The sequence below is a fragment of the Camelus dromedarius genome, chromosome 2 (genome assembly GCF_036321535.1).
Source record: "Camelus dromedarius isolate mCamDro1 chromosome 2, mCamDro1.pat, whole genome shotgun sequence".
Lineage (NCBI taxonomy): Eukaryota > Metazoa > Chordata > Mammalia > Artiodactyla > Camelidae > Camelus > Camelus dromedarius.
In genome coordinates, this window is record NC_087437.1 from 83,775,735 (window position 1) to 83,789,415 (window position 13,681).

The window sequence follows — 13,681 nt, forward strand, 5'->3', positions numbered from 1 at the left end:
GACACACACATCATTCAGGGTAATTGGCAACATTCTCAACTGCAGAAATACATAAAATGTACATCGTTCAATTAAAGAGGTTTTTTTCCCTGAAGATCTCTTACTTAAAAAGTGAACCATCATCTCTTATCTTTTATGTATATTTATTACAACAATATGTGTTAAAGATAAAATAAGGCAAACTGCCATATACACCACAGAAAAAATATAAAAAGAATAATCATCTCAGAAGAACTATAGCAAGTAGAAATTCTGTCAAAGTGGTCAATTTTGAAAGGCCCAATTGTAAAGCTAGAACAAAGTTACTGACCTTTTTTTTAGAACGCCTGAACATATAAAGGAATGAAATGGTTTACTTTGATTTTCCTGAACTGCAGTTTGATTGTATTTAAGAGATATATATTTTTCCATTGTTGATTTCCCTTGGCATACTGAGTTCATGCCAATTTTCCTTAACTCATTGTATATTCTTTCAAAGTCTGCCACCCAGTCATATATTTGCATTACTGCTTTTCTGCAGTCCTCTATATGCATCAAAATCTGATAACATTATATTTAGTAGATTTTAGCTTCTTTGCAGCTTCAACCTTATTTTTATTTTTCCTGGCTTATTTCTAAAATCTAAACTGTATGCCTTTCCAATAGAAAAACTTTTTTTTTTGACTGGATAATAGTGCCTGTGATATTTGCCCTGCCTCCATATCAGATAGGATTTCATATGAAATATGGAAAGGAAAATATTGAAAATCATTGTTAATGGACTTTGAAGACATTTTAATTTTGGCTCAGCCTTGTAAGTCCTTTGCTATAGAAATGGTCTAGTGGGATCTGTTACTGGCTTATAGAAAATTGGACTGTGAATTCATATCCTAGCATGACTAATCACGGGACAGTAACAGGGATATGAAAAAGTCTCACTATTTGTGTATAAGGCTCATCCAGATCTCTTTCCAAGGGTAAAAAAAAAACAATATTAAAATTACTATTAATCATATACTTAGTATTGCAAATCTCGTTTTTCAGTCTCCATGTATTCGCATATCTTTTTTTTTTTTTTAAATTGATTCAGAACAAGCAGAGAGGAAGTCTCATGGGATTACACAGCAAAAAGATAAAGACAGTTATTCACTTCATCTTTGCCATTTACCTTGAACTTAACACGTGGCATGCAATCAAAAGAAGCTCAGGTAAAAGTGTAACAAGAGGTGTTTTATACATATACCATTATATTTAAAGCATAGACAGACAAACTGAGATGGTGTTTCAGAAGAACATTCTCTCAACAATTAAAGAGCTTCCAAGGTTAACCACAAGGGAAGTATTAGGAAGATCTTAGCATTGATTTTTTTTCCCCAGAATTTATTTATTTATCTATTTCTAAATCCTACATGCTGCCTTTTTCTGTGTTTTCTCTTTCAGAGACTTTGCTTATAATTGAGAAATTATTTTTTTTAGGTTAAGGCCTACATCTGAATTTGGCTTAGAATCTAATCAATATATAAGTTACTTCATTAATGAAAAATGTTACCAAGTTTCCCACAACTGACAGAAAACTTCCAGAAAGTAAGGTAGAATTCTGTTGATCTAATCATATTCAACCAAAGCTATTACTTTCTAAGTAATTTTTAGATAATGAATATGCCTTTATATAACGTAAGTCAGTCTAGTTTTTAAGTAATATTTGGACCTCATGTAAATTTAAGATACCACATGGTATCAGATAGTTATTGCTGTGAACTGACAGGGAAGACAGTGAATCAGTGAAACTTCCATATATTATTCCATCATTGGTGCATAATTCTATTTCACAATGACTTTATTACTCTCTTTTTATTTGTGTGTGGTAAGCATATGAAACCACCCACAATATGAAGGGGTTGGGTAGAGATGAAGGCTGTCATAAGGTGAGCCACCGGTCTAAGACCCTATGTCTTAGGGTCTTGGCAATTCTGAAACTAATGCTGTAGGTTTACAAATGGTTTTGAAGAGTAATAGGAAAATTAAATCACTATCCTGGGAAGAACTTTTATATGGGATAGCTAAAACTTTCACTGGACTTCAATGCTTGAAGAATGTTAATTCTGAATTGGGAACCACAGAATGTTCTAATAAAATATAAACTGTTCAAGTGTGTAGGTGCCCCTTTTTGCCAGTTGTCTTAGTTCTTAAGCAAGTCACCATAAATAAGAAATGAAAAAAAGAAAAAGAAAAGAAAACTAGAGGCAATTCTTCCCTATGTATAAGCAATACCTTATGGTATATAAAATTTCTAACCCGTTTTCAAATATTGTTTGACTACAGAAATAAATTAAAGAAATAACTAGAGGAGCAAAGAGAGCGAGCTTATCAACATTTTAGAGTATGTACCTGAAAACATCTTTCTAAGAGTGACATTAGTTCTTTCAAGAGGGTAAAATTTGATTTTAATAGGGAGGAATCCAGTGGGGAAGACTTAAATTTAAAATATGTAATTTCAGTTATGTCATCCTAATTTCTCCTCTCTTTCCTCATCCTCTCCTCTTCTCTCCTGGGATTTTTCTTACCTAACTGGGTAACTACTACTTGAAAGGCACTGCAGTAAATATATGAATATACTTGCTATTCAACTTTCAGTCAATTATTTCCTGGTGTTTTTCTCTATTTGAAACTAAGAATAATTACTCTTTACTGTGACCTTTCTGGAAACGAGAAAGGTCATATAAACAAATGACAACCACTGCATAAATACTGATTTCAGGCTTGTCTGCTTTCCGAGTCTCATAATTCAATGATTCTCTTATTATTGAGGTTGGTATAAAAAAATACTGAAAAAAAATTGCTCCTTGATAGCACAGTGTGACATGAATGCAAAGAAACTATTTTATACAAGACATCATTATGTATCTCATTTAAATTTGATTAAGGTAACTGGGGACTAAACAAGCATCATCATTAGAACAGATTTTGTGATTCCTTGAATGATACAACAGATGACTTATGAGATCCTAAAAGTATTGTGACATATAACCAATTGATAGAAAGGAAATTAATTTCTGCTCAATAGGCATCGTCCTTTGGCTAGCAATTTAAGGTGCCATGATACAGGTCAAGGGAGGAACTGCTTCCTGCCCCCAAACTGAAGAGTCACTCAACTATTATATGGCAAAGAACCTGCATAAGGCTTTTTTTTTTTTTTAATATGAAACAAACAAAAAAAAGAGTCTCATGATCATTGCTTCATTTCTCTTTATACAAAATTATAAAGAGAATTCTTGGGAAACAAGCTATAGGTGAATGGAAGAGGATAAAAATTATCTTTAAAATCATAGCAGTTATAACTAAAAAGTAGCAGAGAAAATGACCAGGGACCACTTATCAAAGTGATTTAAGTCAGGAAAAGTGAGATGACTTAATTTCAGTTTGAGGGAACAGGAACAAGTTTAGACCTATAAATTTTTTATGAAGCAATTTTGTTAAACCTGATTTGTATGTAAGTCATGAAAACTGAACTGAGTTTTCTCTCCTATGAAAGCTGGAGGCAAATTTGGCTTACAGCCTAGAAGAATAGAGTGCTAGAGTGTTCTTTTACATTCCTCTCTGGAAAGTTGTTTCTGTGTATGTATTACACAAACATCATCTTGCTTCTATCATTCTCAGTGGCTAAATGACAAAGGTTATCTTTTTTACCAGTGATGTTGAATAATTCAAGTCACTACTGAACTTTGTAATGTTATTTTTGCAAAATATACCTAAATCCACCAAGATTTGTCATTAAGAGTTAAGGATTAAACCATAAAACTACAAATCATTTGTTCAACTCTTTAATTCCAATCACTGAAATATTAATAATATATGTGAATGCTACATTTTTGTATTTGCAGTTAACTCTGAGAGCTCAGTTTATTAGATTTTATCTCCAATTTTTTGCAACACCACTATCACTGCCACAGCCACCGCCACCACCACCACCAATAAAATTTTTGTGCAACTGATACTATTTTTGTTTCTAGGGAGAGAAAGTGTGGTATAACATTCATTAGAATTAAAACTACTAATTTTTATTGCATATAATTTTGGTTCCTACTCTGTCAGTGGCATTATTGGCCAGAAAGTTTCCAACCACTTCAGTAATTAACCCATGATAAAACCAAATGACACTGGAGCATAGTTATGGTTTGTTACTGTTTGTATGTTTTAATTCAGCAGGCAAGGGTAATTGAAAGGCAAAAGAAAAATATCAGTGTAATAATTTTAGGCTTTGATGGCATCATTTTGCCAAGAAAAATAAGAAATGTGCATGATGGCATTTTGTTTCCATTATATTTCCTGATTTTTTCAAATGGTCCCATTATACTGCTAGCTGGGCCAGCCCTCCTCAAAATACTGGTGTCATCACCATAATTTGTAGCGTAATTACTAATTATGATAGAAACATAAGACTTATGATTAAAAAAAAAAAACTCCAAGAATCAATATCCTAGTTCCATTTTCTACGACAAATGTAAAATACAAAGTAGATATGCGTGCTTCTGGTGAAAGGGAGGAAGGCAGCAGGATACTCTACAAAATGGTAAGAGTAAAACAATCTGTGACTGTAATACCACGGATAATCTACAAAATGATTTACTCAACTTCAAAATTGTACTTTAAAATGCTCAATATCCTATATTTTGTTTTTTTTCTCATTGATGAAATACGGCTTTGGTAAGATTGTTTTTTTTTTTTTAGGGAAAACTGCACATTAATTTTCTTTCTCAAAAATGTCTTCCAAATTTACTACTTTCTTTTTTTCCAAATCATTTTTTTCTTTAGTGACATGGAACTTTATTTAAATCTCTATAAACTCACCCAGATATGGAATTACTTTTTCTGTGAGTAACACTCAGCTTTAAATTCTCTTTTGTAGCCAATTCCAAGTGGCAAAGTGGCTCAAATTCATCCTTGTTTTATTCTTAAGTTACAAATTTGGGACCTGAATCTCTAGTTTTTATTAATGAAAAAACTTTCCTCGAAAAAGAGGCAGCACTATGCTGATCGGGTGCCCAGTGTACAGATCCTTCTTCCACTTCTTTTACATTATTTTTAAGGCATTAGAGATCACAGACGTGGTTCCTGCATTTTAACAAGTCACTTGCATTTCTTTTCAACAATGTATTTTAGAAATATTTATTTCTGTATTGTGGGTCTATCAATTATGAGCACAGTCCTACTGCTGTATGTGGTGGCAGAAAATTTCATTTGAAATACCTACCAGCAGGAATCCTGGAGGGCAAAGATCCTCCCCCTGGCACTGGATGCGGGGCCTGGATGCTATTTAAAAACCCTGCCCTCAGGAAGCTGGGGCAAAACGTTTCCACCCCAATGGCCGGGAAGGATCCTTTTAAGAGATAAAAATTAACATTAATCATAAAGTTTTCTCTGTGGAAAAGCTGTTGATCATTTAATTGGAACAAAACCTATAATCAACAAAGACATCAAACTGTACAAGGAAGCTATAAAATTAAAAGGAATGAAATGCATTTTTATTCACAGATTTGAAAATTAAACCTAGTTTTCTGAAAAGAAAGTTACTCTTAATTAGGTACAATTAAAGAGGATTTAGAAGCATTAGAATGCTAAGATAAAATTTCTAAATCTACATTTGACAAAGGGGATTTAATGCAAGCCACTAGTGTTTTCTATTTGCAGAATTCACGTCCACACGAGATATAGATACACAGAAAACAGCCCCAATAGGATCTGAGATCTGTGCTGCACTAGAAGGCACAGTGCTTTACTTTAGGTGTATCAATCTGAGAGCTTAAAATGAGGACAGCTTTTATATTCCCCAGTAATTATACAGGTTTTTGAAATAGTGGTAAGAAAAACAACATACACATTTCTTAATTTGCCTCACTTTTCTGTTAGGGACAAGACATGAGAGTTTGCAAAGGTAGAACCACATGCTTTTTCATTTTTAAGAAGGCTATTGAGAGGGAAGCAAGAAAAAAAATAAACTACTTGGATATTTATCCACAAAATTATAATATAATGAACCCTAGAATAAAAGAGTATCAGTGCTGAAAAGGACTTTGGAGATCATCCAGTCAAAAAAATCTACGTTTTACAGACCAGCAAACTGAGGCCTGGAGTAGGGAGTGATATTACATTGCTGGCAGTCTCCCAGGACAGAGTCTTTCCACTATAGGTTAAAAATAAACAATGAGCCACTTCCTATCTGAGAGATTTTGGGAGCTCTCCCCTGAATGTGAATTAGAAACTTTGCACTTTGGAATAGTGTTATTACAATTTGGAGTCTCAATGACCTGAAAGACACTAAAATCATTCAGAAGAAAATTTAATATACATGCAACATCAGTGCATGGACAGCCCTGGTAATTGATATAGTACATCTAAGTTTAAATCACAATACCCTGAAAGCAAGTTCCACTGATGGTTGTGAGAAATGCATCTCATTTGAGACCTCTGAAACTCCCATCAATCACAACAGTTTTCATATGCAGAGAGTTGGGATCTCTCCTCCCAAGTTCAGATTTAGCAAGTCCTGTATTTTTGAAGAGACTTCACTCTGCTCTTTGACATAAATTTCGTACCTAAAATAAGTTAAAATTTGAGGCTTCTTTGAACTTTGACCAGGGTTAAAGGGATTTGGTATACCATACCCTATACATCCTGCTTCTATGGAGAAAGTTGTTGCTAAAGAAAAAAAGCAGAATTTCCTGGATCTTCAGAGATGTTTTTATGAAAGAGCAAAGTTACAATGAATGTTTTAATGGGTGAGGGCTATACATTGTGCACTGGGTTAAAGAAGACATAGAAAGAAAGTCATATACTGTGAATTAACTGGTTTTGATGTGGATTTTATGTGGCTTTAGTAAAATGACCCAGCAGAGTTAGAGTCCCTTAAACATTAAGAGGTGTGGCAAAAATGCCTATTAGTAAGGCTTAAAGTGCTCTGAGGTAGCCTTCGAGGAACAGTGAAATTAATTTCTCTTCTGTTACTACATGGGATATTTATCATCAAGCATAAAGTCAACATAAGCCCTTGTGGAGTCGCTCACACAAGGCATTTCCCACATTGCAGTGTTTCATCACCATCTGAGAAAACACTCATTAACGTAAAGAGCGTCAGTGAATGCCAGGTGGAGAAAATTATATCATATATTTATAAGGCATTCTTATTTAAAGTTATGAAAGAAATGGTGATTTTACAAGAGGGAAAATAATTACAAGAAATTCAGATTTTATTTTATGCTCTGAAAACAAAAATAATCCAATTTTAGCTGATCATGGATTTGTTGAAGTCAGATAAGAAGAAGTCTGGTTTAAGAACCTACACCGTAAAGAAAAAGAATAACATCATTGTGCCCAAGAAAAAGAAAGGGACATAAATGTAATTATTTTAAGGGAAATTTGAAGAAAAATAAAAGCATATCTAGTGGTAAATCTAAAAAATGTTAATCTGCTTCACTTTTAGAGGTTTTTACCTGAGTTTCTGCTATTTTTTCCAACGTTATTTAAAACTGTTACCTTAGAAAAGATGCCAATTATTTTAACTCCTTGAAAGAAACTAATTACAAATATTATTTTACTGCTACGATTACATTACTATTTTTGTCGTTGTGACAGCCTATCATATTTAATAGTGGCTTTCATTTTCCTAAACTTGGTGCATCATTTGCAATGGTTTTGTTATGTTTCATTACTGTGGGTTAAAAGGACTTTCACTTATTGTGGCAACTTTTCCTTAAGGAACTATCATTTTTTTTATATCTGAAACAAGCAGAAAAGCTGGTTGGTGGGCATGAATACATATTCCATTGAGATATCATATTATGTGATAATAGTGGCTTATCATTTTTCTTCTTAAGGCCAATCATGTCAATAGAGATTGCATGAAACACTGAAGCTCTACGTTTTCACAGTTCAATCAGGAAAACTGAAATTATTCTTTGTTATAATTCCCTTATCTCTTAATCCACAAGAAATTAAGTTCATGGACCTTTTGGAATTTGATATGAGATAATTTTAGCTTGGTTTGCACTATTGCTTACGGTGCTGACCTTCTCTGACTGTTTATTTTTTAAAGTAATTAGAGAATTTATTAATCAATTATATTGCAGGGGTATAAGAAATGATGTCTAATATCTGTAGCAGGACCATGTAAATTTCCATGAATATTTTCTTTTTAGTTACTTTCAGTAGACTATTTGTCAATATAAATTAGATTTTTATGTAATGAGAATATTCCTCTAGCCTTACAAGTCTGAAGTAGGAGTCACTCCAGATGCTTTTCTAAATCTCAAATACTTGAGTTTTCCATTTGTCAGTGATCTTGAGTCAGTGGGTTAAAGAGAGACCAAACTGTGACATTAGCATTATATTGTCTCTAATAAAGAGTTGCCAGATAACTGGGTGTTCTGTATTTTTTACTTGCTAAATCTGGTAACCGTACTCTAATATAATTTCAAATACTTATGGATATCAGATGGATATGGATGAAAGACACAATTCACTACTGGCGTAAGATAAATTAACAAATGTCACTGGCTGCTGTGGTTGGTGACTTATCTGTCTTTCATTAGCTCAGTGGTTCTCAATGCATTTAGGGAGCCCTGAAAATTATGACTGGGGAAAGACACCTCTGGTGTTTAGCAGGTGGGGTTAGGACACATGCTGAAGGCATTGCAGTAAGTAGTATACTCTCAACACAAAGGGGGATTCTCTTTCAAAATGCTGGTGGCATCCACTGGAAAATGTTGTCCAAGAATATAGAATCTTAAGAAAACAGCTGCTAATGAACAAGTCATATAAAGAGGCCACAATACGAAGAAACAAGGTGAAGAAGTTGACGTGGCCTGTACTCTGACATTTGGCTTGATCAATTAATGGAGGACTGATTACTCAGATGATGTGACAGTAATCTGGCCTGTAGAATAAGCAATTTTCAAAGAATTATAATAAATATATTTAACACAAACTCAATGAAACAAAATCCCATTTTAACTTGATATCACAGCAATCTCCCTGAAATAACTACATTGGAAACTAGACATCTTTAAGAATTTGTGTAAGAGATAACAAGCTATAACTTCAAAGTTTTTGTGCCTCAGTTTTCTTATCTGTGAAATGAAAATAGCTAACCCTACTTAATGGGGCTGTTTGTGAGGGTTAAATGAGAGTAAACTATCATAAATATAAGGTAATATTATTAGATACTTCTAATGTTTTTAAAAAAGAAACCATTTTAGGTGAGAAAGTGAGAAAAAAATTAATTAAATTTTCTAATGTAGAAACCCCCCACTCTCACATACATACACAAATCCCTAATAGAACAAATTTCATCTTTGAAGATTATATACCAATAATTTAATTTTGAAGCCATGAAGTTTAATAAGGGCAATATCCCTATAACGTGTGAAATTTTGAGATCTCACTTTTTCAAACTGTTTTCACTAGGCTGTATTTTTGCAGATAGCCATTTTGATTTATGGGTAGACAGAGAATGCACAGGCTTAATCAAAGATAAAGACTTTAGAATTGGAAACTGAAAATACATGCATGCAGATGTATATTAGATAAATATAGAATATGGAAAAATCTGTCTATAACCCCTAGAATGAATTCTTTGTCAACTATAATATGAAATGCAAGGATGATCTAATCTGATCTAAAAAGAGGAGATCACAAAAAGTCATTGGGAGCAGTATTTGGATTTACACTTAAAAAATATGAATTTACACTTATAGCAAACCTGGCCTGAATATGTAGCATTTTATGTATATTTTGCCTAGTGTATGGTGTGGCTATTATTTGTAAGTATTGAAATATACTGAACTTACAATCAGATCCTAAATTGATAAAGTTTGCACTGTTAATATAGAGATGAATATTTCAAAATATTGAATATTGAAAATATTCAATAATTTCATTCCTTTAAGATATTTTGATTGGATTATAATAAATATAACATTATAATAAATACAGTAAAACTGTAGAGATATATATATATATGACTTGCAGCTAAATTTGTATTCATATAGTAGAGCGTTTTGCCTCAAAAATATTTACTGTTGGAGAACTAAGAATTGAGTATGTATAGGTTCAGAGTAGACATCCCTTTTTCAGCCTTAAATATCCAGTATTGAGTTCTACAACTGACACACAGTAGCCTCTTCATAACTGTATGGTTTAGATGAATGATGGTATCTCCGCTACAGTATGAATAACTTCAAAATTCAATGAGAATATAGTCTGTTAAACCAAATGCTGTGTCAAGGGCCATTTTTTCTGAGAAACTCTAACTGCTGGAACCTGTAACGATTCTCTACCTCTTTATCTATCTATCTGTCTGTCTGTCTGTCTGTCTGTCTATCTATCTATCTAATTTCAGTTGCCCTTTCTTTGTCAGACTGTTTGTGTTTCCCTCCACTCCTTGTGTATCTCATGTTTTCTCTCCTATGTGCCTCTTTCTTCTTTTTCTGTTACAATAATTTATAGTATTACACATTCTGTCCTCCACTGGAAGAAGTAAAAGAAAAACATAAATTCATTAGGTTTGTTTGAGTATATGCTTCCTAGTTTTCTGCGAGAGTAGATGAAGCCTCAGACTCTCACATTTACATAACCAGTGAAAAAGACCAGTAGTAGTCAGAAGAGGCATTTTCATGCAAGGCATTGGAAGAATACATCTTTTACTGCACTGAAACCTTTACTTTGGGTCTCTACATAATAGCATGAAAGACTAAGCTGCTCTGCCTATTCTGGTAGAGAAAAGATTCCTGCCTCGTTGTGATGCATGAGATGGGCCAGCTGGAAGTTCAACATGGTCTCTTCTAACCTGATCAGAAGGTGCACAGAGTAGGGTTTCAATAAATATAAGCTGAATAAGTGGATACATAGATGATGGAATCAAAAGTGGCAAATTGCTCCTTGGGCAAATCCCCTGGCTTCTCATTTGCTCCCTAGGCCAATGACAACTTTCTAATGACTAGCCAAGAGCTACTTTTCAATTAGGCTTAGAATGTGAAAAAGGATAAACTCATTCATTTATCCTTTTATCCATTTATGGATTTATTCACTTATTGGGTAAATATTTATTAATATTTACTAAATATTTATTGAAGTACCTGTTTTTTACCTGGCACTATGCCACATTTCTAGTACAAGAAAAGGAAATCAAATAACTTTTGATATGACACTATTATTTTCAGGAAATGATTTTAAATAAGCTAAGCAATAAAGATGCAATTACAAAATATTGTCCATTTCCTAAATTCTTATAGATGGAAATATGCCTACAATTAAATTAGTGTTTTCCTTTTAGCATAGTTAATCTCCATGCAGATTCTTTGCACCAAATACAATTAAAGATCATACGACCATTACTGTTTTGTTTTGAGGTTTTTTTTTTTATCTTTCAGGTCACTGCAATATGAATTTTACAGATTTCTCATCCTGTTGTTGTTCAATAGGTCACAAAAAATTATTGAAGCCAAAAGGGCAGTTTCATGGCTAGATTTTTATGACTTTTCTTCAGTGCTTTTAAAAGAAATTTTCAGCTCTCCCTGAGTTTTTTTGAAACTTGTAAGATATGTATGATAAAATTATGATTACATAAATTATTATTTAAAACCATAGCATTAAAAAGGATAACTAAAATATTTTGAAGCTAATTAAGAACAAGACATTTATTGAAAATGCATCTTAATTAATATATAATACAGAAGTTCTTTGACTTTTTAAAAACAAATATTTAAAAATAACTGTTTTCTTACCTACAAGATGAACTTGGACTAGAACCTCCCTGAATTTCCTTTAAGCTTAAAAGTCTGTTTACATAATTTTTATCCACTACCCCAGTGAATTAAGCCTATATTTTCCCCAGATATGGGTTATGTCCAGTGCTCTTACCTATGTTTATGTTCAATAAGACTTGGAATTTTAACTACCAAAAAACTGTCCTGACTAAATTTGCAATCTGCCAATATATCCATCAGGTTTAATAGTGAAAATGCCTAGGCTTGAGGGCCAAGCAAAACTTTGACTCTACCATTCACTGTCTGATTAATCTTGGATAAGTTATTTACCTTCTCTGATACTTAGTTTCTTCATTTGAAAAATGCAGCTAATAGTAAACACCACTTATACTGGGTTTTAGTAGATCATATGGGAAGTACCTGTTAGTGGCTGACAGTAAGTGTTCGATAAATGAGGGACAAATATTTCTTCTCTTTAATTCCCTAAACTTGACCTATCATTTCATGTGTACACATCTCCATGATATTTCTCACTCCTGGAAGGATTTCTGGCCTCTGTCAAAACATGCCTGACATACCTGGGGAGAACTTGCTGTTCCCTCCTCCATGCCCGCCTATCATGTTAACTACTATGATAGAGGTAGCACGCTATCATAGGTACCATATTTTCTCGTTTACAGTTTTGTAATACCAAACTCAAATGCCTCTAGGGACCTGTCAAGTGCAATAAATAAGTATATCAGGTTGGTGACAAAGGCATTCAGTCACACTGAAGGGTGAAAGCTCTGGCTAAGGATAATGAATTAAAATGTTTTAAAAACCAGTGTAGAAATCAAATAAAACACAGCTCTTGGCTGACTTCAGCCTGTGGGCTGCCAGCTGGTGACTCTTGGCTGACATGTTAGTTGTGATTCCTGAAGAACAGGGCTGAGTCATGCACATCTCACTCTCTCCTGTGTGGCCAGTCCCAGAGCTTGTGTCTGGTAGGAGCTCAATGTAATATTTATCAAGTTGAATTAAAATCATCTTAGATGAATAGTTCAAAGGGAGTTTGACTTTATCTGGATAAATAATAGATTGAGTTTTCCTGATGTCTGAGTTTTAAAAACTATGTATACTCTAATACCATAAATATCCTCAAAACTGTGTAATTATTCAAGTTCCGTGAGTAACTTACCATTTTAAACACTATGAAGAGCCAGGGTTTGGGAACAAGGGACAGATTTGTAAAAATTCTAAAATTCTTTTATTTAAGAATTGGGGAAGGAGTGGGGAAGGAGTGAACTGAAATTGCAAAGTGTGTCCTTGGTTGGCAGATGCCTACCAAGCCTTTTCTTTTTTTGGTCAGACTTTCAAACTATTTGTTCCTTAAAAAAAATGCTTTTACAGTTCAGGTGCCAAGGAGTCAGCTAAGGAGCTGTTAAGCAGCATTTATCAGCATATATGAAACTGATATCTATTTAGTGCACAGCCTAAGTATGTTGTACGTTTAATATTTATGAACTAGTGGTGTATCTGTCACATTACTAAAGGGAGGGTTACACCTTTAGCACACCTGCTAAAGAGGTCATGAGGCAGGCTGCATCTGCCTCTTTGTAATTTTCCAAGGCTGTCTACAAACCAAACTGGCCACTAGTTGCTAGCATGTATCCTGCTGTCAGGTACATCCCATTGTTGTTTTGGCAGTGTTATCTACAAACAAATATATTAATACACCAGGCAATTCTCAATTAAGGCTAAGATATTTACATTCCTTTGTAAGTCTTGCTGGCTTTTTCAGGTCAGAATCATACTCATTTGGCATCTATATGGTGTGGAGTGTAAATGGTAGGATAATTTGGCTTGGTAATTACCATTCTGGAAATTGGATTGGTCTTGAAATAATCAGGGGAGTCTTGAAAAGAACTGAGAGCAGCCAACAGAGAATAAAACTCATCAAGCCC

The 13,681-nt window shown here is 33.6% G+C and overlaps 1 protein-coding gene across 4 annotated transcripts in view; it reads right to left on the minus strand.

The window, feature by feature from the left end:
• Positions 1-13,681, minus strand: part of EPHA6 (EPH receptor A6) — a 730,500-nt gene that overhangs the window by 128,425 nt on the left and 588,394 nt on the right. For all 4 annotated transcript variants that reach the window (XM_064496237.1, XM_064496232.1, XM_031457432.2 and 1 more), the window contains one exon: positions 5,231-5,356. In XM_064496237.1, the coding sequence (XP_064352307.1) occupies positions 5,231-5,356 (126 nt within the window). The remainder of the gene's footprint in view (positions 1-5,230; positions 5,357-13,681) is intronic.